We start from the raw sequence: 24,462 nt of genomic DNA, 5'->3' as shown, positions 1-24,462 counted from the left end.
AGCAAAGTGCTGCTCCAGTTTTATGAATCTTTTCTATTTTATTAGGTTAGTCCTAATGTGCTGTTTTGTATTTCTGTAACTGGATTTTAAACATAGTCTTCTAGATCAGTGATCTCCAAACTTTTTGGCTCGCACACCCCCAGGGTGAAGACCGGAAGACGTGCCGCAGATGCGCCGTGGACAGAAAAAGACTGCAAGACCGCTGCAGGCGCGCCACCGATGGAACAGGGCCAGAAGACCTGCCGCAGGCAGGCCAACGGAGGGGAACACTGGCCATGGACATGCAGAGCTGCCGCCAAAGATAAAAAAAGGCGGAGTGCCGTCCGGCGGCGCTCCTGCTGCCGCGCACGCCCTGGGATCATCTTGTGTGCCCTCTGGGGTGCGCGCACCCCATTTTGGAGACCACTATTCTAGATACCAATTCAGTGGTGTTCCTATTTTATATTAAGGATTTTTATGGACAAGATTGCCTTGATTTGTGTTAGTTTTCTAGTCTTGTTTCTGTGATCTATGCATGGCACCTTTTGGCTGGCAAGTTCCTCTCCTATTCCTACTATTTTTACTGGCATATTACATGTTTTATCCAAATTTATATGGTGCATAGTGTTATTCATCTGTTTGATCTTTTCTTACAAAGAGTGGTCAATTGTATTATGGTTACAAATCTGGTTCCCCTTCAACAAATTCATAAACCATATGTGGGAAGCTCTGCATTGGATATCAAATGACACTATATGGGCCTGATCCTGTCATCATTAAGGATTCTTTGCATTTCTCTAATGGCAGAAAGACATCTTACATTGGCTTCAGTTACAGTGCATTGCATAGTCACCTAGCCCTGTTGCTTTATTCCTGCCACTGATGTACTGTAAGGAGATTTCCCAGAACTTGTTCAAAGAATATTCATGGTTTTTCACACATCATTAAATCTTCCAATGAATGCGTGGGAGGACCCACATGTTGAGACAAACTGTGAAAAAAAAATCAGACAAAGAGAATGAAGATTGATAATAGATGATCAGCAGTTTGATAAGGGATAGCTATGCATTTGAGGGTAATAGCAACCAAAAGTCATCGCTATGGAGTGGTTGTTTGAAAACCTATATGAAATTACCTGGGTTTCTCCAGCCAGTTCATAGAGAACAGTTGGAAGAAATTAGCATCATTGTTAGGCCAGCGATTGCCTGGGTCCAGTAGCTATAGTAACGCTGACCCTTTGGAACAGAGTTGTGACAAATTACTGTGCTCATTGCCAGCAAATCGAGGGAAATGATTATTCCCCTCTATTTGGCACTGCTGAAACCATACCTGGAGTATCGCGTCCAGTTTTGGTCTCCGCAAGACAGAAGGGATGTGGACAAATTGGAGAGAGTCCAGTGGAGGGCAATGAAAATGATTAGGGGGCTGGGGCACATGATTTACGAGGAGAGGCTGAGGGAACTGGGCTTATTTAGTCTGCACAAGAGAAGAATGATATATCAGCCTCTTGAGTTCTATCTGAGTAGGTCAGCTATGCAGCGGACATATGAGCACAGTTGTATCAAAAAGATGGTGGTCTTGCAATGGCTCATTGTATTATTGCAAATACTTCAAATTACTTTGAAGCTCTCTTCTGTGTCAAGGTGGAAAATGTTTCACACATCATATGATGACTATTTCATTTACATTTGGCTTTGCCACTAAGAAGTTCAAATGGTCCTTCCAAAGGGAAAGCAATACCATATAACCCACATCAAACAAAAACTATCACGTGGCTGGCACCTTGCTACAATTGTGCTTCATTGAGTACTCTGGGGGAAATAAAATGTCACATCATTACAAACATTTGAGGGAGGGGGGCAATTCTATCCTTAAATACACAGGAACCTATATATCCCAAATATCTGAAAGCAGTTATGTATTTCCCATCTATATATATATAACAACAGGTATGGACTGACAGATCTGAGAGCAGGTTTAGTTGCCAATCCTAGTGAAATAATGTTTCCTAATATCCAGCCTAGACCTCCCCCACTGCAACTTGAGACCATTGCTCCTTGTTCTGTCATCTGCCACCACTGAGAAACAGCTGAGCTCCATCCGCTTTGGAACCCCCTTTCAGGTAGTTGAAGGCTGCTGTCAAATCCCGCCTCTCTCCTCTCTTGTGCAGACTAAATAAGCCCAGTTCCCTCAGCCTCTCCTCATAAGTCATGTGCCCCAACCCCCTGATCATTTTCGTTGCCCTCCGCTGGACACTCTCCAATTTGTTCACATCCTTTCTGTAGTAGGGGAGCTCAAATCTGGACACAAAACTCCAGATGTGGCCTCACCAGTGCCAAATAGAGGGGAATAATCACTTCCCTCAATCTGCTGGCAATGCTCCTACTAATGCAGCCCAATATGCGGTTAGTCTTCTTGGCAACAAGGACACACTGTTGACTCATATCCAGCTTCTTGTCCACTGTAATTACCAGATCCTTTTCTGCAGAACTGCTGCCGAGCCAGTCGGTCCCCAGCCTGTAGTGGTGCATGGGATTCTTCTGTCCTGAATTCAGAACTCTGCATTTGTCCTTGTTGAACCTCAGATTTCTTTTAGCCCAGTCCTCCAATTTGTCTAGATCACTCTGGACCCTATGCCTACCATCCAGTGTTTCTACCTTTCCCCCCAGCTTAGTGTCAGCTACGAACTTGCTGAGGGTGCAATTAATCGCATCATCCAGATCATTAATAAAGGTGTTGAACAAAACTGGCCCCTGGACAGACCCCTGGGGCACTCTGCTTGATATCGGCTGCCAACTAGACATTGAGCTGTTGATCACTACCGACTGAGCCCGACAATCTAGCCAGCTTTCTATCCACCTTATAGTCCATTTTTTTTAACTTGCTGGCAGGAATACTATGGGAGACTGTATCACAAGCTTTGCTAAAGTCAAGATATATCACTTCCATCGCTTTCCCCATATCCAGAGACAGTTCTCTCATCATAGAAGGCAATCACGTTGGTCAGGTATGATTTCACCTTGGTGAATCCATGCTGATTGTTCCGGATCACCATCCTCTACTCCAAGTGCATCAAAATGGATTCCTTGAGGACCGGCTCCATGATTTTGCCAGGGACTGAAGTGAGGCTGACCGGTCTGTAGTTCCCCAGATTCTCCTTCTTCCCCTTTTTAAACATTGGCACTATATTTGCCCTTTTCCAGTCATCCGGGACCTCCCCTGATTGCCATGAGTTTTCAAAGATAATGGCCAATAGCTCTGCAATCACGTCAGTCAACTCCCTCAGCACCCTTGGATGCATTAGATCCAGAGCACGGACTTCTGCATGTCCAGCTTTTCTAAATAGTCCTTAATCTGTTCTTTCACCACTGAGGGCTGCTCACCTTCTCCCCATACTGTGCTGCCCAGTGCAGCAGTCTGGGAGCTGACCTTGTCTGTGAAGACCAATGCAAAAAAAAAAGCACTGAGTACTTCAGCTTTTTCCACATCATCGGTCACTAGGTTGCCTCCCCCATTCAGTAAGGGTCCCAAACTTTCCCTGACCACCTTCTTGTTGCTAACATACTTGTAGAAACCCTTCTTGTTACCCTTCACAGCCCTTGCTAGCTGCAACTCCAATTGTGCTTTGGTCTTCCTGATTACACCCCTGCATGCTCGAGCAATATTTTTATACTCCTCCCTAATCAACTCTCCAAGTTTCCACTTCTTGTAAGCTTCCTTTTTGTGTTTAAGCTCACCAAAGATTTCTCTGTTTAAACCAAGCTGGTCGCCTGCCATATTTGATATTCTTTCTGCACATCGGGATGGTTTGTTCCTGCGCCCTCAATAAGGCTTCTTTAAAATACAGCCAGCTCTCCTGGACTCCTTTCTCCCTCATATTAGCCTCCCAGTGGATCCTGCCCATCAGTTCCCTGGGGGAGTCAAAGTCTGCTTTTCTGAAGTTCAGGGTCCATATTCTGCTGCTCTCCTTTCTTCCTTTTGGCAAGAGCCTGAACTCGACCATCTCATGGTCACTGCTGCCCGGGTTGCCACCCACTTCTACTTCCCCTACCAATTCTTCCCAGTTTGTGAGCAGCAGGTCAAGAGGAGCACGGCCTCTAGCTGGTTCCTCCAGCACTTGCACCAGGAAGTTGTCCCCAACACCCTCCAAAAACTTCCTGGATTGTCTGTGCACTGCTGTATTGCTCTCCCAGCAGATGGCAGGGTGATTGAAGTCCCCCATGAGAATGAGGGCCTGTGATCTGGAAACTTCTTTAGTTGTTTGAAGAAAGCCTCATCCACCTCATCCCCCTGGTCTGGTGGTCTATAGCAGATGCCCACCACGACATTACCCTTGTTGCTCTCGCCTCTAAACTTAACCCAAAGTCTCTCAACAGGCTTTTCTCCAGTTTCATACTGGAGCTCTGAGCAATCATACTGCTCCCGTACATACAGTGCAACTCCTCCACCTTTTCTCCCTCACCTGTCCTTCCTGAACCGTTTATACCCATCCATGACAGTGCTCCAGTCATGTGAGTTACCCCACTCGAGTCTCTGTTATTCCAGTCACATCATAGTTCCTTGACTGTGCCAGGACTTCCAATTCTTCCTGCTTGTTTCCCAGGCTTCTTGCATTCATGTACAGGCACCTAAGATAACTAGCCGATTGCCTTACTTTCTCAGTATGAATCAAGAGGCCTCACCTGTTGCACCCTCCTCCTTGTGTTTCCTCCTGGTATCCCACTTCCCCACTTACATATGGGCTTAGGTCACCATCCCCCAGCGAACCTAGTTTAAAGCCCTCCTCACTAGGTTAGCAAACCTGCCTCCAAAGATGCTTTTCCCTCTCTTTGTTACATGGATTCCATCTCTTCCTAGCAATCCTTCTTCCTGGAACAACATCCCATGGTCGAAGAATCCAAAGCCCTCTCTCCAACACCACCTGCGCAACCATGCATTTACCTCCTCAATTTGATTATCCCTATCCTGAGCCTTTTCCTTCAACAGAGAGGATGGGTGAGAACATGACTTGTGACTCAAACTCCTTTATCCTTCGTCCCAGAGCCATGTAGTCTGCAGTGACCCGTTCAAGGTCATTCTTGGCATTATCATTGGTGCCCACATTCAGAAGTAGGAAGGGGTAGCGGTCCGCGGGCTTGATCATCAGAATACTACCATAATCACAATAATAATGCAACCATAATCACATGTCTCCCAAAAGACCTACTAGGTAACAGAGGGGAAAAATGCTTTGTGATTAAGCTGCCATTCTCTTAGCTCATATGGCTCACAAATATTTTGTGTTATAAGAGATGGCGTTTGAATGTGAAAACATTTCAGTTAAAGTCTGTTAGTAGGTGACATCTTGTTCTGGCACTGTGCCACCCACCTTTAAGAGAGTTCTGGACTTCATTCACAGTGTGGATATATGTTGGGATTTGGCCTAAAGTTCTGGGGGGAAGTGGAAAAGTGGCCTGGGGGATGGTGGATGTATGGCTCTAATTTGCCTTACGTCATTTTTATAAACATGTTAAGGATCTTATGGAGTTCTTGCATGAGACAACTACTTTGGGATCATAAAAGGGAGTCATGAGGACTCCCCATCTGTTCACGCTGATCTTGCATTCACCTGCAGTTCCCATTTTCACCAACAGGTGGTGATAGCATTTTCTGCATTAGTCATACTGCTATTTCTATCATTTTGCAACCTACACAAGACACATATATGATCTGTAAACAAAAGGGGTAAGCACTAGACTATGTGATCATTACAGCTTGTTGGGTATCATTCCAAGAAGAATATGTCTCGAACACTGACAATAGCTTTAAGAAACAACCAGCATTTTGTATCTCTGGATTTAACGTCTGTTTTAGAATGGTGCATGTGACTTGTCAACTGTTTGAATTGCACGTTAATTCAGTTATATTAAAAATGAGACAGTACAACCATCAGCACAACAGATTAATTAGCTATGCCTGTCATTCCATTTATTTGAATAGCTATTTCTATTAAACTTGGCTCTTAAATGCCAAGAAATCGTCTGCTTCAACTCAAGATTTTAAATAATCAAGATCATATGTAAACCAGAAGGTAGAGCTACCTAGGACAGGCTTTGCATGACTGCAAGTCATGTGGAAGAGGCTTTTCACATGCGCACCCTGTTTTCACAGTTAGAGACATTTGAAAAAGCTTTCCATAAACCTACACAATCTCAGAACTATCAGGATTGGTCTTCCTATACCGGAAAAAGTTCTGACTGTCTCACTTCAAGATTGACCCAGGGAGAATAGTGTCTTTCCATGGTTTCAAACAACCCAGATTAGCCTTCCCAAAACAAGTTTTGCAGCACCTGGAAACAACTGGGGATTCTTTTTTCAGGTGACAAAATGATAATTCAGCATTGTGTCTAGAATGCAGATTGACTTGACACATGCTTTCCAGGACCAGAAATCCATTGAATGGAGTTTAAGACAAAGGTTTATTCAGAATAAACTTTTACATTTTTCAAACCAAAGCATTGACAAAGCGGCTTATTGATTACAATAATCAGGGAATTTAAGAAGTGGGGGGGGGCTGGGAGGGAGGTTTCTTCTGATTATATTATTCAGTGACTGGGAGACAAGCATGCCTAAGTATATTACGACCCTTTTTATCCATTTTAAGCCCTCAAAGTCCACATGAAATTTATTTATACACATAGAAGCTGGGAGAATTTCTGACTTAGTCCAGTATCAGAGGGGTAGCCGTGTTAGTCTGTATCCACAAAAACAACGAGGAGTCTGGTGGCACCTTAAAGACTAACAAATTTATTTGGGCATAAGCTTTCATGGGTAAAAAACCCACTTCTTGTGTGGGTTTTTTACCCACGAAAGCTTATGCTCAAATAAATTTGTTAGTCTTTAAGGTGCCACCAGACTCCTCGCTGTTTTTGACTTAGTCCAGTTTACTTTGTAACCAGATAACTGCCTGTAACGAATTGTTCTCACCACCATGGAGAGTCCTGCTAATTGCTCTGGGAATTAGCTCTGTCAATCAGCAGGGCACCCTCCTCTTGTGGTGTCTCACTGTCCATCACTGCTTCTCCTCTGCCTCCGCTGTCTGTGGAGACCCACTTTGCTCCCGGACCACAACATCCTCTTCAGGGCACAGCCCTCCAACTGTGCCCCAATTCCATTGTCTCCCCCCTTCCAGGGGAACTGGCAGTCCTTCACTTGGCATTTCACCGTAGAGGCGAACTGCAGCCCCTCTCTCAGGGGCAAACTGCAGTCATTTGGCTGGCCACTTACCTCAGCGGCCAGTGGGGTAAGGGAGGGGGCCAGGTCCGCCTGCCCGCTACTCCGGGCCCCGACCCAGGGACCCTACAGCTGGCAATCACTCTGCCTCTCCTTCCCCTCTGCCACTACCTGCTTTCCCTGGGCCACTTTCCCATAGCCCCAGCACCTACTTGGCCCCTGTATCAAGGCCTCCATCTGGGAGCCAGCCAGGCTGGGGCTCCACTTACTCCCCTGGCCCTGCCCTGCCCTGCCCTGCCCTGCCCTGCCCTGCCCTGCCCTGCCCTGCCCTGCCCTGCTCTGCTCTGCTCTGCTCTGTCCCAGGCACTTCTCTCTACAGGCAGCCAGTCCTTCTCTCTCAAGCTCCAGGGAGAGACTGAGCTCTTCTCTGTCCTGCAGCCATTCTTATAGGGCCCAGTCTGATCCTGATTGGCTGCTTCTAAGCCTGCATCTGGTTGGCTGGGTTCTGCGCAGCCACTCCAAGGGCTGCTATTAACCCTTTGCCAGTCAATGAGGGGCAGCTGCCCCTTCACACTGCCCAAACTTTTTGATGAGGGTAAGTAACTTGAGACATTGTGGGCAGATACCAGGAGAGGAATATTGTCAGTATAAAGTAAGAAGGAGGAAACATTTTTCTGTCAGTATTATTAATGTTACAGTAGCACCTAGGTTCTCCACCCATGATCTGGCACATACTGTGTTAGGCACTGTCAAAGCATAGTACGAAACAACTATTGTCCCCTTGTAGTAGATGAAGAGCTAAGGCACAGAGATTGCAATTTGTCCAACATCAAACACAAATTGGGAATTGAACCAAGACCTCATGAATTCCACTCCCATATCTTCACCTCAAGCCTATCAGTACTCTTATAAGCCATCCACCTATTACAGGTTTTGGTTTGGTTCTATTATAAATATGGCAGCTATTTAAAGATGCTGAAGAGCTTGGAACGGTAGACTAAGTCCCACGAAGATGGAGGACAGATGAAGTGTCAAGCATGTAGACTAAAATTTTTATATCGATAGCTATAAAGACCATCTCAGAATAGCCAGGTGGTTAGGGCACTTCCCTTGGATGTGGGAGATGTGACTCAGGCAGAGCAGGAATTTAGAATTGCATCTCCCACATCCCAGGCTCAGGCCCTATTGGCTTTGTGTGCTGCTGTTTTCACAAAAATTCCCAAAAGGTCCCGGTCCACATTGGAATGAAAAATACTGAAACCTTGATTTTTTTTTTGGTAACTGGAATTGTTGTTTTCTGGCCAGCCCCAGCATATATGTCTCTCCCTGTGTATAAAAGACAGGCTTGAACAAAAGTCCCTCACAACTTGAAACATTATAATGCTTTCGATTATTAAAAATGCTAGCTTGGCAACTGTATTTATTATATTGGTGAAGTCATGCCAGTGGTATAGGTTACCCTACAAATATCTGACTTTATCCCTTTCAGTAAAACTAGATTGGGAACCAGAATAAATATTAGTGAATTTAATAAAATGATGTGTGATATTTATTTTTTGCACAGATGTCTGAAATGAAGCAAATGAATTTTTATTGTTATAGACTGTTAAACATTTAACCTTAAGTTTTCAAAGTAGCAGTAGGTAATTTTAGCATTGTGGCACATACCAATTAATGGTGAATCCCCAGTAAATCCTCAATCACTTTGGAAATGTCTGGAAGTAATCTGCCATTTGAGATGCTGGATTAGTTGGAACTGAATTATTCCGTAACTTGTCAAATGTAACTGTACAGTGAATTCCAGTAGAAGAATATGAAATACACAATGCCTTGGTGACCATTGCACAGAATCGCTTGCCAATCTGATTTTCTCCATAATTACACACTTGTTATACCACTGTCCCTGCCTGATGCAATTCCAAGTAAAACACTAGCAAACATTCAGTAAAAGCATGGATTTTATTTGCCTGCATGGCTGTCCTCAAAACAAAATACATTCACAACATAATGTGCATATCAGAAAAGGAGAGAATGGGTCTTGCAATAGCACAGTGCATCTCACACAAGGTCTGCCCCGTGTCCATTGAAGTCAGTACCAAGAAAACACTGGCTTCAGTGGAGTAGAATCAGATCCACATACGATATGCTTTGTTATAATTTGTCCAGGGAATGGGAACTTTGAGGAATGCAATGAACAAAAGAAGTGCCCAAAAGAGGTGCCCAAAAAGAAAGCACTAAGCCCATCACCAAGTGATTGGCCATTGTCCTGAGACAATGAGGCAGCTGGGTCCAGGGTACCACACTGGGCATCAGAAGACCAAGGTCCTCTTCCTATATCTACCATTGATTTGTTACATGACCTTGATCAAGTCTCTGAGTCTTCTTGCTTTAATCTACTATTCTAAATGGGGATAATAATGCTTATCCACCTTTGAGATCTATGGATGAAAAGGACTACGTATTTTGCAAGAGTTATCTTTATTTATTGTCCATTATTGTCTGTGGGGAAGTGATGGCCACCTCGGAATAAATTACTGGATAAAGTGAGAGGAAAAACGGTGCTTGAATGCATCCGTGCTATCCGTGACAGAAAGGGCAATAAACTGGAGGCATCACATTGCTGTGATTACAATATTCTAAATTAACAGCCTTAGATTGTCATTTTCCCAGGTAATCCAGGGAGCCTACCATTCTCTTCTTAGGTGTAGAGTGAATGTTAACTCTGGATCACAAGGAAGCAGGATCTTCCAGACTCCTTTTCTGATATGTCAAACATCTGAAACCGCTCACACGATGTTTCCAGTTAATACCATTTTAACACAAAGTGCTCTCCTGCATTTTAAAAGAATCTGGGGCAGCTCTTCTTTTCAGCTTTCATTTCTGACATTGTCTATTTCTTCCAGATTTAATTTTGCAGCATCTTACTTTCAGTTGTTTTCATACTCAAGGCCATCTTTTTGAAATTAATGTCTTTCCTGGTAGGAAATAATTGTGTGAGTTATTCTGAGAGCAAGTCTCTGCTAGGTATATAATCTTTGTTTCTCAATGAATTTAGTCTGACTAAAATTGGACAACACATTATATTGTTTTACAATTAATTCTGCCAGTCTTCACAATGTCATAGATTGACAATCTTGTCTTTTTGCCTTTTCATTTTTCTTTGAGCTGTACATTCCCTTATCCAGCAGCTTAACAATATCATCTGGCCACAGAGTCAGCAGGAAAGTTAATTTAAAAACAGTCATGCATTATATTGGTTTATTCACTTTTCAAATATAGTTTCCCACTTATCATCCTCCTTTTACTAATTCCTTTAGTCCAATGTCTGTAAAAAGAAAAATGCAAGGTTTTGTCTTATTTTTCAGATGGGTCCTTCACATCCCTCATGAAACTGCAGAGATCCCCCATTTCCCTGCTAATATCCCTTTAACTCCTAGAGGCTCTGAACATATTTTTCCAAGGATTTGGTCATATCCACAGAGTCAGACTTAGCATTTTCGAATGGACCTATAAAACAGTTGTTCTCCTTATGTATTAGACTTCTGTCCACCATGATCACATCAGGAAAAAAGTTGTTGTTGAGATCATTTGTGATAACCTACTAGGCTAGGTTAGTTTGGTTATGTGGCCTATTTCCCTACCAATGCAAGCTTGCTTCCTTTGTTTGGTACAGTATACACAGGCGCCGACTCTGTGGGTGCTCCAGCCCTGGAGCACCCACGGGAAAAAAATAGTGGATGCTCAGCACCCACTGGCAGCCCCCCCTCATCCCCCCCCGATCAGCTCTTACCCCTCCCCCCCAGTACTTCCTGCCTGCTGGTGATCAGCTGTTCAGTAGTGTGCAGGAGGTGCTGTGGGGGGGAGAGGGAGGAGCGAGGGAGGGGGTGCACTCAGGGGAGGGGGTGGAATGGGATGAGAAGAGGCGAGATGGGGGTTTGGGGGAAGGGGAGGAGTGGGTGCATGGCCTGGGGTGGAGTGGGGAGTCAAGCATTCCCCCCCCCCCCCGGCAACTTGGAAAAATGGTGCCTGTGACAGTATATTTTCTAGAACTTGATCCAGTCTGATTTCAGGTGTCTCAAGAGATGAGGCTTCCACCAGTTCCTTTGGGAGGAGAGGTTTCAGAGTAGCAGCCGTGTTAGTCTGTATTTGCAAAAGGAACAGGAGGACTTGTGGCACCTTAGAGACTAACCAATTTATTTGAGCATAAGCTTCCGTGAGCTACAGCCCACTTCATCGGATGCAGTGAGAGTATTTCACAATCTAATGAGGCCTCACTATTAGGAAACATATCCTAAATTTACCTTTACTTAGTGTCATCCCTTTGCTCTTGAGCCCTTGTCTAGATTACCAAACAGTAGCAGTGGGAGTGACTGTAACTGAAGCGTTAAACGTGGGTCACACACGGGCAAACCCAGTTTCTCACCATTTCAGTTAATTTGGTTAACCAGGTTTTTTCTTCTCTACATTTACAGCTGAAACATGTTCAGTGCTGGTTCATTGGCAATCATTGTTAACAACACTTGTCAACACGTGTTCTGTGTAGGAGAGTAAATAAGGCTTCTGGTTATATTATCCGAAACAATCCCTCACCTACATGAGGGCTTTAGGCTCTTTAAATACAGGAAGATAGTTATTAGCCACCCAGAATCATGTACCACAGTGTGTGTGCATGAGACAGGGAAATTCTTTGAATTTTAAACCTATATGTTAACTGTGTAGGAATCTGCAGCTGAAAGGAAATTGTACATATAGAGGAGCCCAGATTCTTAAAGGTATTCAGATCCAAACTTCCACTGAAATCAATGGGAATTAGGTGCCTAAATACCTTTCAGGATCTTGTCGAAGGTGATATTTTTGAAATATAACATTTTACAATTTGTAACTCAAAGTGAGTAATATGAGTGAAATTTTGTGGAAGGGGAAGGATCATTGAAATCAGCTTTTTATTTTAAGTATATATAAATTGCTAGACTAAAAGTGGACCTCGGATTGGATTATATGGTTGAAAGTGAAAGAATTAGTGGAAAACTGTATTTGAGACCCACCACTTAGACACTTCAGCATGACCTCAGCTTGCCACAACATTGAAAAAGAAGGTTCTCAAAGCAGCATTAAAGAGAAAAGGAGGAAGGCTGAATAATTTTCTTCAAGATTTCAATGTGCTCAGGAGCTTGCTCAGCAGGTGGGATTTCCCATGGTCTTGGCTAGCCAGTACTCACCATTTCCTGTTCAGTGCCATTGGTATCACATGAGGGCTTGTGATTTGGAGGTTTCTATTATTTCAGCCTTTAAAGCAAATCACCTTCTGAACTCCAGCCTGCACTTACTGGTGCTTCCAATGGGAAATATCATTAGGCCAATGGTGCCTTTTTCAGGCCCTCTGGAGCCCATTCTGAGTAACACATGTCTGGAAAATGCCCTCCTGACACTTCTCTGGGTTCCAGTTAAGTGCTCTAGTCACCAAAAGGGTCATTCCTGAGTCATGAATGGAAAGTTCCAATTACGTTAAATATAGAATCAACTTCTCAGTGGGACTCCAGGTAACAGATGCCCATTTTGAGTTCAAAACTATTGTTCAGGGTTTGACCTATAGCCTAAAACACCCAGTCATTCCACCCTGTTATGAATTTCTGCCCTTAGATACAGTTAACATTTCACTGCTGGTGTTGTTTCTGTAATCTTTTATAATTTCTGAGACACAATATCACTGTTGCCATCCCTCTGTGGACATTCTGAAGTGTGAGTGAACTGAGTGGTGAGCTTGCTGCCCAGTTAACAGCTATGGACTTACTGTTCCATGCAGTGTTGGGTAAGTAACCCTTAATTAAAAACATAAAGCCTACATTCTGTATCACATTCTAAATGTTATGCTCTGAAAATAGAAATCTTGTTTTCATTAAAGCTTTTCAAATTTGATCTAAGAAATAAAATATGGAGGGCGAGAGTGTATGTGAAATTTACATGTGATTATTTGGTAGATCTCACTACTTTAAAGGCTTGTAAGGTATTTTGGTGCCAACTGCTCCTGCAGTTCCTTCACACTGTTTGGCAGATTTTTCCCTACAGGGCCTGTTGGTATTTTTCCAGCACCGCTTTCCAAATGTTGATTTTTTTAAAATATTTTTTATTGCTATCAGTCATACAGGCTGTTCTCTGTTAACCTGCTGTCCACCTATCGATTAATATGACCAATTGGGAGAGCAGAACTCAGTCTCCTGACTCTGTCATCTGTGTGTTTCTGGAAGACTTGCTGATGACTGGGGATGTGGCCTAAATGACAGGAATTTCTTTTGAAAGCACTAATGGAAAAAATGATTCCACTAGAAAGAATTTTGCCTTTAGTAAAACAGCATCTTTACAAAACACAAGGAAGTGAGTCTTTAACTTAGAAGTAAATATTTTGCTTAGTTTTACAATCATGCTTTAAAAATGTTTTAGAACTTTGTTACAAGTAGAATTAAAGTGTCACTTGTGGGGCTTCTCTTCACTTTGATTTAATAACCTCCATGATAATACAGGACAAGAAGTCTTGAGAACCTATCACAACTTCATTATGGAGCTCCTGCAGAATGAACTAGGTATCAGTATTATCCAAATCTCTATTTTACAGCTCTTAATAGTGGACCAAATGTGCATAGACTTTATTGACAACTAAAGTGTGGCAAAAGCTCCTTGGAAGGGTGACCAGATGTCCCGATTTTATAGGGACAGTCCTGATTTTTGGGTCTTTTTCTTATATAGGCTCCTATTACCCCCCACTCCCTGTCCCGATTTTTCACATTTCCTGTCTGGTCACCCTACTCCTTGGTGACATTTGTAGATAAAGGCTACATGACAAAATTGGTTTTGTTGGTTTTTCATTTCGCTATTATATGAAATTCAAGGTCTGTAGAAAAAGAATAAAAATAGGATTATTATAAAGTCTAATCCTGCTTCTTGGTGAGCTTTCACCCCTTTTATGTGCAAACCATGTTCAAGTGAATAATTATAAGTCATAAATCAAATAACAAAGCTATATTCCAGTGAGTTTACATGAGTAGTTAAGGTACACAACATGCCTCTAGTACAGACCTGAAAATAGAAAGTGATTTACTAGCAAGATTAACAACATATTCACATTTTTAAAAATTGAGAAAACAAGCAACCCCTCCAAAAGCAGATCAAAGATAGTGAGATTTCCTAAAATCCAAACCACATTATTATTCATTATTCTTAGTATTATGTAAATATGCAGGCACACGTGTTTATGAACATGCACTTGTTAATTGTGACAATCACATTAGTGTGATTACTAAACAACTGATAGATGAATCGCATAATTATTTGGTAAACCATGTCAGATCCCCTGAAATAAATGGGTCTGCTCCTTGGGAATAAAATGAGCACGGATTGTTAACGTTTTAGCATTGACATCTGTATGAAAGAAACCACAAAAATGTTACCAGATTCATAAATCGAATTACTGTATTGGGCTTCATAATTCTTTGTATTATCAAAAGTCATGTAGTCACGATTTTAAAAATCATTGTCAAGCCTATAGCCTTTCCTCCCAACACACAGAATGTTTAAATATTCTTTACCATGTTTAATTAAAACTTTCAGACGTCAGCACAGTACAGTGAAATCCATAAATCCATTTCGGTGATCTGCTCTCAGTCTATATGCCATTTCCGGGCTACAGTTCTACCTCGGGGTCCCAGATGACATTAGCAAACCAGTCAGAATCTTTCTCCTGGTGATTTATGTTTAGTAACAGAACACCACCATGGAATTACAACCTAATTATGTACCATCAAGTGTAAATAATTCCACGTGTTATTCTGCGGGATTATTTTTACAGTTCAAGCGGTATTATAAAGGGGAAATGAGGCGGTAACTGGAAAATATGTTTGAAAATGAACACTTTCTAAATTGCCTTTTCATTTTGCTCTGTCCAGCTCTTGCTCTAAAGTAAAGCTTTCGGAAGTTTTTTTTCATTTTTCCTTCCTGGTCTAGTGTTTCGCTTTGGAGTTTTGTTTAACTGGAATACAATGATAATAATACTTTCACGTCATAAACAGTTCACCCAGGGCAGTGAATAATCGCTGAGTTGCATGCTTTTCAGTAAGGCTGCAACAGTTTGCCCTGATTAAAAGGTACCGTCGAATATAATTTACAGGCTCCGTTTTTTAAAAGTATGCCTCCTATTCATAAAACAGCCAGCGTCTTTAATTATGCATTACTCTTGATGCGAACATAGAGTGGAAGGTAAGATGGAAAAGTGTAGGATAACAAAAATAAAAGGACGATGGAAAGCTCCGAGTTTGAACTCTGCAGTTTGCACTTTGAGAGCTGCCCTTAAACACCGGCCCTTAAAAACTTTGTTCAAAAAGTGGCAAGTTGTTTATTTTTTTGCTTCGAATATCTTAAATGTTTCTGCTTCGCGAAAGGCCACCCCACTTGCCCCACCAATTCTCCTAGAATACGTAACGATCTAATGAATTTTAAAATTAGGGTTTCGATCCATATTTTGCGGCCATTTTAACGTGCTTGTATTACTTGTTAAGCAGGTAGCATGACTTATCTACCTGTACATTACAGTGTGACATCACAGTGACACAAAGTGATGTCACTCATTAGGGCAGCTGTTGGCCAGCTGGAGCTGCAAAACATTTCCTGTGCGGACAGAAGCAGAGGAAGAAAGCGGATGTCTCCTTGGCTATTGCTCGGCCTGTCGGTCTAAAATAACGGGTTAACCAGCCCGGCGCTGCCCCGGGCAGTTGTAGGAGGGTTGCCCACCTCTGCTCCGAAGGAGTTCAGATTCCACCTGCGTAGCAAACAGCCAGGTAAACCTTGCTGGGTTACCTTGTGTGTTGAAGGTGTTTGGATGGTAGCAAGCACAGGCTGGGATGAATGTGCCGGCTTTCCCCGCTTAATCTCTGCCCGAGCCCGACCCACAACAGACACCCTGTCCCCGGACGGGCTGACAGAACTAGGACCCCAGAGGTCCCCCGGGCCCAGGAGCCAGGCGTGCAGCGCGGCGGGGCTTCGCTCCTTTGCAAGCAATGGGGGATAGGGCGGGTTTTCCGGGGATTTTAGGAGCAAAACCAGAAGAAAATAAGGAGCAGGAGGCTCCCGCCGGGCAGGTCTCTCTGCAGCCTGAGGCCAAGGAGAATCGCCGCGGAGCCCGGTAGCCTCCCCTCTGCACGGCCCCGGAAGGTGGATAGCGCAATGGGAGGATGTTCGCAGGCTCAGCTCCGTAGCTGGGAAACATGAGAAGGCTTCGGGATTCATGTTCCGGGGCCCCTGCTCGGTAAATAAAGAGGAGCGACTGCCGCGGTCGGTGTGGTCAGAGCTCGGGCGGTGTGTGTAGCAAACATGCGGCGGGAGTCACAGTGGGAAGGGGAGTAGGGACCCAGCTGGATTATTCCCCACCGAGCGGACTCCGCGGGCCCGCCGGCATCAGGTATTGTCTCCTTGCCGCCCGGAGGCTGGCGGCCAGGCGCGGCTCTGCAGCCTGGCTTGGAGCAGGCTCTGACCCGCTGCTGAGCTGCCGTGTGAACAGGATCCCCGGCTGAACCGGCTTTCTGGCTGCTGCTCCTCGCGAGCACGTCTCCCGGGCTGCTGGAGAGGGAGAGGGGGGTGGTTTCCCCGTGTTTCGGTTCTCCGGCGTTGTTATGCATCAGTGTGTGTGTGTGTGTGTGTTTGTGTGTTGTCTGATGGGACTGACAACAGCACGGTAGCTTGCTCTGGAATGTGCACAAGCAGGGTCCTATTGGGGAAGTGAAGCAAAATCCTTGTGTCCCGGGGTACGGTTGTAACTCGGGATGGACTTAGCTGTGCTGGATACGTACACCTGGGTCCTGTGCCTCGGGCATCAATGGATTATGTTAGCAAGTAATTTTGTGCCGTTAAGAGGCCCTGGCAAATAGTTTGTGTTTAAAATCCGTGTCAGAAGAGTTGGCTTGTTAGATTCAGTTGTGTTGTTTGCTCCCTCGATGTCTGAAAACACGTCGGCTGGATCATGGAAACGCCTTTGCTTTCTGTTGGGGGTTAGGACAGGAAAGCAAATGTGATTCATAGTGGGACCAGGCAAAATAAGCACATGGGTAAATGAACCCTGTGAGGGTAGAACAGATGATGGATCATTTTACCGCGTTTAAAGGACAGTTTGGATGGTGGGGATCCAAAAGGCTCCTAAAGAAGAAGCAAGGAGGAGCCGTGGCAACTCCGAAGCGGTGTAACTGTAATACGTGTATCTGTGTGCAAACACACACTCAGAGCAGTGTGCACGTCCCAGGCCAGTGGATTCAGACATCTAGTCATATTTCACACGCAGCAGCCAAATAATGTCTGAATGGCATCCTTGCAAATATTGACAGTGGCCGTCTTTTAATTTCTGTGTACAGTAACTTAAACATTTCCCTGCGCAGTAACCTCGGGAGCCACTGGCGAGGGCGGGCTGGCCCGGCTGCAGGTTCCCGGGGCGGGTGGCGGGGGGGGGGGGAGGGGGGCGGCAGCGGGAAGGGGGCTGTTCTTTTGGAAAACAAGAGCGGTACAGTGAGAGGGTCGCGGAGGAAGTCAATGCGCAGGGGACAGCTTTGAAAACAAACACAAAGCGCGCGGGACTCTCCCTACCATCGCCCCAGGGGTCGGCCAAACAGGCTTTGACACCAGAAGAAAAAACATCGCCTTTCTCCGAGAACGTGTCGTTCGAGTTCATGGCGCGAAGTGGACCAGTCCGTCCGCCTGGCTGGACCGCGGCCTCATGGATAAGCCTGGGGAGTTGCAAGAAAAGGGTGCCCAGCGGCGCTACCTGCCGCGGCTCTTCCCGCGTCTTAAAAATAGCCCAGGCTCACCTTAGTGCCAGATGGGGGGTGCAATTAGCCAGAGACTGGGCCACACACCAAAGCTTGTAACCCCTTCCCTTTCCCGCCCTTCTCCTCTGGGCACGGCCATCTGGGCGCGGGAACAATCTGTATAGTGGGGCGTGCCCGGAGCCATGGACCCAAACTGCAAACCAGGCCTATAATGGCAACCACTAGTTCCAGCACCGATGGCTGCCACGCCCCTGCTGCCGTCCCCGGGCCAGGCTGGTTTCAGCTGCCCCTCCACCTGACCGCCTCGGAGCCTAAAGCCTCGCCCCGCCCCCCGCCCGGACGCGGCTCGCTGTGTCCTACCCACGCTCACGCCGTGACTCGGGAAACTCTCGTGTCCCCACGGCGTGAGGCTCCCGGGCGATCGGAGCGCTCTGTCCCCCGGGCTGCGCTTGCGTTTTGAGGATCTCGGGTCCTGTCTGGACGGAGTGCCCCACAATCCAGCCTTTGTGAGCTCCAGATAGCGGGGCACACCGCCGAGCTCCCAAGAGATGACTTTGTGGCTCCGGAGCTTAGTTAGCAACGAGCCCTGCGCTGTAGATCTCCCTCGCGAGTAACCTCTGTATAAAAGCGAGCCTTCAGGCTGTACGGGAATTAAAACAATGTTTTAATTCTCTGTGTTTTGAATCTAATTCCCCTGTAAGGTATTTACCATCCTGAGTTTACAGAGGTGATTCTTTTTATTGCTTTGGGGGGAGAGGGAGCGGAGAGGGGAAGCTCCAGGCTGTTGCGACACCCTGGGGAGCCCCGCGGATGGCGACGGCTTTTAGATAACCCTGGCTCTGGGGGAGATTTGAGAGCAGGAGAAGAGATGATGGGGCAGGAATTCCAGTGAGAATCAGGGACATAGAACGGAGCTGTGCACACACCCACCACACACACTGGCTCTCACACACAAAGAGCAGCTTCACAACCTGGGCAACAATTCAGACTGGACATGGAGCTCTGTAGTGAACCGTGTGCAGCAAAAGCAGCGGCAGAAAGCTCCTTCCCTGCCAAGTTCGCCTTGATGTTTCTCGTGTTTAAATAATTACTGTGATATGACTGATTTCCTCGAGTAACCCGATGCTTCTTCTTTCCAGCACAAACCGAGTCATCTGGACATCCAAGCGGCAAGTTTCCCACTTACCAGAGTCTGCTGCAACTGAAGAACCAGGCAGATTGCAGCCGACCACCAGCCCTCCCCCCCACCATGAACACCGTAGTCTTTAACAAATTCAACAGCCAAGTGCTTTTTGAGGAAAACGCCAAAGAAAGGGAAAGTAACAGCCGGCCTTACCTGGGGGTCATTGACAGCCCACAGCACCCCGAAGTCCACATCCCCGACAGCCCTTCAATTAAAGACAACCTCAGTCTTCGGAACAGGCGGACAGGGTATGGCCCTCATTCTGATCACTGTAATTTGTGTTACTCTTGCAGCGCTACATAACAACAGAACCTAGCGAAGCAAGCGCGGTGTGTGTTGAATCTAGCGGTGTCAAACGATTGTTTGACTGGTGATTGTGAATATGTTTTTTAATCCTTAATCTCTTGAGATTCCAATTCCAGAGCCATGGATAGTGGAAATTCCTGTAGCAGATAATGCAGTGTCAATCTTGTTTTACTGGAATGTGTGAAAGAGTGTACTTCTGTTTTGGATTACTTATCTCCTGCTTTTTAAAAATACAAATACAAAAAGGGGTAAAATAAGTCTTTATACTGTTTGTTTTAAAATATTAACTCAATAACAACAATTAACAATTGTTAACAACAATTAACGCAATAACAGACCAGCAAGAAGGAAAGCCCTCTATAAATGATCCTTTCCATGGCATTATATCAAATCAGCCAGATAGGGCAGCTATAAAACACGAGCTCTAGGAAGTGATATCTTGAGATCTTTTTAGCAATTGGAGCCTTAAGAAAGTCTAACCGTGTAAATCAAACTGTCTACAAATTTGTTTTTGCTTTAAGTTTACAAGCTGAGCTAAAGAAAATGAACTTTATGTTTTGTTACAATGTTTGCAAGCGGATTTTAAAATAATCACGCTTTCATTAAAGCCCTTCAAAGACCGGGAATATTGGTATTAGACACAGAGCTGTGCTAAAAATCCACCTGGCGATAAAACATCAGATGTTTAATGTTTGTTCTGGAACAGGTGAAAAGGGAGGTGGTGTGGGAGGAGGGGAAATAATAAGTTTTGTTAGTTTAAAAGTCTAATAAAATATACTTTGTAGTGTTGTTGTGATAAATCTTTGGTTAAATTTAGAAATTAAGGATTAAGGCACTAAAAGAGATAAGGAAAACGAAAAATGCTGAAGAGCTTTATTGCTGAATTTCCACCTTAAAGATTGCATCAGCTCATACTTTTAACTGCAGTGCTGGTTGGTAGGGCAGAGATTATGTTTCATCAAAATGTTATTACCAGCCGACTCAGACATAGATTTAAATAAAGTATTTTAAAAGACCGGGAAACAGGCGAAAGAATCCGGAAAATATGGGAGAAAGCTGGCGAGGCCGGACAGCGACACCTACCGACAAAGTCTGGAACTACAACACCAAAATCACAATTTCTTCCTGCTCCCTGTAGCAGCCGCTAACGATGTAGCAGGCATTTCATTGGGAACATATCCTGGACTATTTTTAATCCGATTGTATTTTTGTTCTTCTGCATTTGGTTTATTGTTTCTGCTCTTTATTTCCTTAAGCATTTTAAATCTTTTAAACTAGAGTTTCACGTTTTCCTCTTTTAGTTGTTTTCAAATCCGAGATTTTTGCCTGCAAATTTGGGAAATGACACGTGTGTTTTCAAGACGATGATTGTCTGACCTCTTGATTTAACAAGGGTTTGTGCACCAATGAACCAGGACCTGCTTAACATCTTAAAGTTGTAGCGCGAATGGATTGTCTATCACTGGCAAATTAACTCAGTTAGATTAGCCAGATTTTTAAGTGTACATTCCCAAAGTGTTGTATAGAAGAACATATTTCTCGTGGCGATACAAAAGATGTCAACTAGGCAGGGAAGGGGTGCTGCAATATTTTCAAACGCTAAATGTGCTCAAGACAGAGGCTTCCTTAGATCTCGCAAACCTGCTGAAAAGGCCGATTACAAACCTACCAAAAATATTTGCAGATGCCGAATACCATGCACCTCCTGATAACGGACGCTAATTTTGTACCAGACACGTCGTTGATTCACGTTACTCAGCAATCTAATACTTCAGCGCGGGTATATGTAGCCCTTTGCCACCGCCTTTCTTTTATGTTCTAGGAGGACATTGGGTTTTTATGGCAGGCATTAAATATTTTTCTATTGCAATCTCTGTTTTGTCTGTTTTACATTCCTCCCTCCCCTCTTCAGTGTCCCAAGGTCAGCCTTCTGCTTGTGCTTCTCACTGAAACGCTTCCACAATTTTCCTGCTTCGTCGTGGAAATCTAAGGAGTTTGTTTCTTCGGACAAAGTGGAGGAAACATTCACACTGCAATATGGAGAGCACAGTAGTGGGTGTAGTAGAATGCAATTTGTATTTTCTTGTAGGCAATTGGTCCCATGTCTTAATCCACAGACACGGAGGTTGCTGAACACAGTACTCTTTGGGTGTCAACATAAGTATTGTTACGTAGTGTTGTCATCATTCTTTGGGATTAATTTCACTCATGCTAGAAAACCATGATGAAGTGGAATGGGGTTTTTCGCTTGTTTGTTTTGCCAGAATGTGCTGTAGGACCTTTGCTGCAAACATATGGCACGCACGTGCAGTGGTGTGCATGGGTCCCTGTGTGTTACACCCCCACAAAGCATACCTACTCTACCTGTACAGTATGTTAAGGTTCACACACAAATAAGACATCGCGCGGGGGTGGGTTTATAGATTCTGTAGCTGCACCCGCCCCTGCCGCTAGGGGTACTGCACAGTGCGGCGTGTGTACACACACGTGTCTAGAGCTACAGCTCGCGTGGTGTAGTGGTGCGGTGTGATACGCACGTGTGCACACAGCGTGTGCTCCGCTCTCAGGCAGTGAACTCCAGCTCCGGGGCCCCTGGGCCGCAGCCATCGCTGTGGAGCCGGGCGCAGGGAGGGAGGCTGCAGAGGGCGCCCCGCGAGTTACTAACCGGCCGGGCCGCTCTCTCCCCGTGCAGGGCCCGGCAGAGCGGCGGGAAGGTGCGGCACAAGCGGCAGGCGCTGCAGGACATGGCCCGGCCGCTCAAGCAGTGGCTGTACAAGCACCGCGACAACCCCTACCCCACCAAGACCGAGAAGATCCTGCTGGCCCTCGGCTCCCAGATGACCCTGGTGCAGGTAACCCCGCGCCTCCCGCCCCGCGCACTGTCGGCGAAAGCAGCCAACATCAGGGACCGGCGGCATCCCTCCGCTGGCTTTGCACAGCCGCCGGGCGCCAGCCTCCCTCGTGTGACACTGTCCGTGGGGTGTAAGTGTAGGGCCACGTATCCCCCCCCCCCCCCCCCGGTGCTGACGGGGAGCTGAAGTCCTGACTCCGACTGGGTGTGACCCTATCCTTAGTATTCGGACAGTATCCGAAATATTTGACACACAGGCAGCAGGCACCCACAAAACCCTCACCAGGAGACGTTAAGGAGGCGTGACTAAATACTCTAGTTCGGGTGCGGTTTATATTGGCCGATTTGAAAACGCGAAGTAACCACCTAATTAAAGACCCCGTTGCAAGGTGCACACACGCGGTACACGCACGGGGGCGGGGTTCAGCTTGCACGTGCCCCCGCAGCTTGCGTTCCTTGAATGTTGTGCACTGAACAAACGGTCACATGCGCGTAACACCTTTTGAAACAGAATGCCCATAGCATGGAATCGCTCTCTCGAATGCTACGGGAATATATAATCAGAACCCCCCCCCCCCTCCTCACTATGCAACTAATTGGCTATCCCCTCTCTAACACCAGTGCTCACCTTAGTGACTGGACAAGTGTCTCTTGCAAAGTCCGTGGCTCAGCCCAGGCACACCTTGAAAGGTCTAGCTGGGGGCAGGGGAGGTCTCAGGAACAAAGAATGAGGCAAGGACTCCAAGCACTTGTTTAACTAATTCAGAACCAAACCATTAATACTTCCTCTCAAACAGGACTATTTCCCTACCACGCTTGCATTTTCTAACTTCATCCAGTCTGATGGTAGAAGTGTTAAAACACAAGTTGCAAGAGATTCCTTTTTTGTGAGAAAGGGGCATACTTTTTAAATCATCTCATTAATGAAAGCAATTTTGCTTAGTCTTTAAAAAATCATCTTAAGGCAGCGACTAAGCATGGAAGATTTTAGCATAAAAGACAAATGTTTCAGAAAGTGATGAGTAGCTGTTCATTTCCCATATGAAAATGGGATAGAATGGAAAGAGCTATCCAGTCCTAACTACAGAGATCACTACTACTACGTATTACACCCGTTACACACAAAGGGTACCTGCATCTAATGATTCTGACTTTCCCATTTTCACAAGACTGTATATACAAATTATCTTTATAAGATCTAGATATATATGGAAGCCTATCTGGTTTTACTTACCTGGGCAAAACTCCTACTGAAATTCGTGAAGGTTGTGTCAAGAGAAAGGAGTATAGGATTGGTTTCCAAGGATTTGTAAATCTTACTTCCTTATATTTTCTTTTTTCATCTGGCACCATCTGTTAGATGATGGCATTACATGGTATCAGCTGTGGGGTGGTGCTATCTCAGGCTCTGATCCTGCAAAGACTTATACACTATGAATGATTTTCTTGACTGTAGTAAGACTGTTCATCATGGTGCATAAAGATAAGCAGGTGTGTATGTCTCTGTAGGGTCAGGACCTCAGTACTCCACTGTGTGCCACTTAGCAGATTATATCCATGTAGAAAATATCATCAAATATTAGAAAAGTAGGAAGGAGATAGGAATCCAATATTAGTTTGCATGTTCCCTCAAAGAAGACTGTACTATGAACTGTACTTGGAAGAGAGTACCTCTTTAGTATGTGTGTGAACTGAATGCACTAGTGAATGCAACATAGCTTTGACCAAAATAATATTTACATCCTAGAAAATGCCATTTATAACTGGAAGATATAGTTGAAACAACTTATCTGAATTTTTAAAAATAGATATGAAAGGATCACTCTGACTTTTTAAGTGTCATTACATAGCACTATCTATAACTTACAACAGCTTGATATGACTATTATTGGTCTGCACCTTTAGAACATTTCTGTATTTTTACATGAGACTTAAAATATTTTCAGAATACATGTGTGGAGAAAATATCATTTCACATAGCTGGTATATTAGAGAAGTTTGTCTGTTTTTCTTTAGAAGTGCCACAGATTAACTGTATAAAGCAAACTGTATTGGATTGCTATTATTTAATATTTACATGATAGTAGCAATCACAAGCCCTAATCAGGCTCTGGCTTCTTGTGATAGATGCT

At 44.8% G+C, this 24,462-nt stretch overlaps 2 protein-coding genes across 7 annotated transcripts in view; one reads left to right on the top strand and one right to left on the bottom strand.

Moving 5' to 3' along the window:
* LOC142071217 (uncharacterized) overlaps positions 1-19,430 on the bottom strand; it is a 41,688-nt gene extending 22,258 nt beyond the window's left edge. Inside the window, exons 1-2 of one of the 2 annotated variants that reach the window (XR_012667273.1) lie at positions 19,327-19,405; positions 13,670-17,213 (exon numbers count right to left, since the gene is read on the bottom strand). The gene's annotated coding sequence lies outside the window, so the exon portion shown is untranslated. Of the gene's footprint in view, positions 1-13,669; positions 17,214-19,326 lie in introns of those variants that run through there. The other variant, XR_012667272.1, reaches the window with a different exon arrangement.
* MKX (mohawk homeobox) overlaps positions 15,903-24,462 on the top strand; it is a 56,514-nt gene continuing 47,954 nt past the window's right edge. For 2 of the 5 annotated variants that reach the window (XM_048837798.2, XM_048837803.2), the window contains exons 1-3: positions 16,510-16,636; positions 19,130-19,421; positions 22,172-22,331. In XM_048837798.2, the coding sequence (XP_048693755.1) occupies positions 19,240-19,421; positions 22,172-22,331 (342 nt within the window). In that variant the 5' untranslated portion in view covers positions 16,510-16,636; positions 19,130-19,239. Of the gene's footprint in view, positions 16,017-16,395; positions 16,484-16,509; positions 16,637-17,731; positions 18,718-19,129; positions 19,422-22,171; positions 22,332-24,462 lie in introns of those variants that run through there. The other 3 variants (XM_048837802.2, XM_048837799.2, XM_048837800.2) reach the window with 3 other exon arrangements.

Source organism: Caretta caretta, chromosome 2 (assembly GCF_965140235.1).
Source record: "Caretta caretta isolate rCarCar2 chromosome 2, rCarCar1.hap1, whole genome shotgun sequence".
In the NCBI taxonomy this organism is placed as follows: domain Eukaryota; kingdom Metazoa; phylum Chordata; order Testudines; family Cheloniidae; genus Caretta; species Caretta caretta.
The sequence above is the reverse complement of the archived record's forward strand: the minus strand, read 5'-3'. Positions and strand labels throughout refer to the sequence as shown.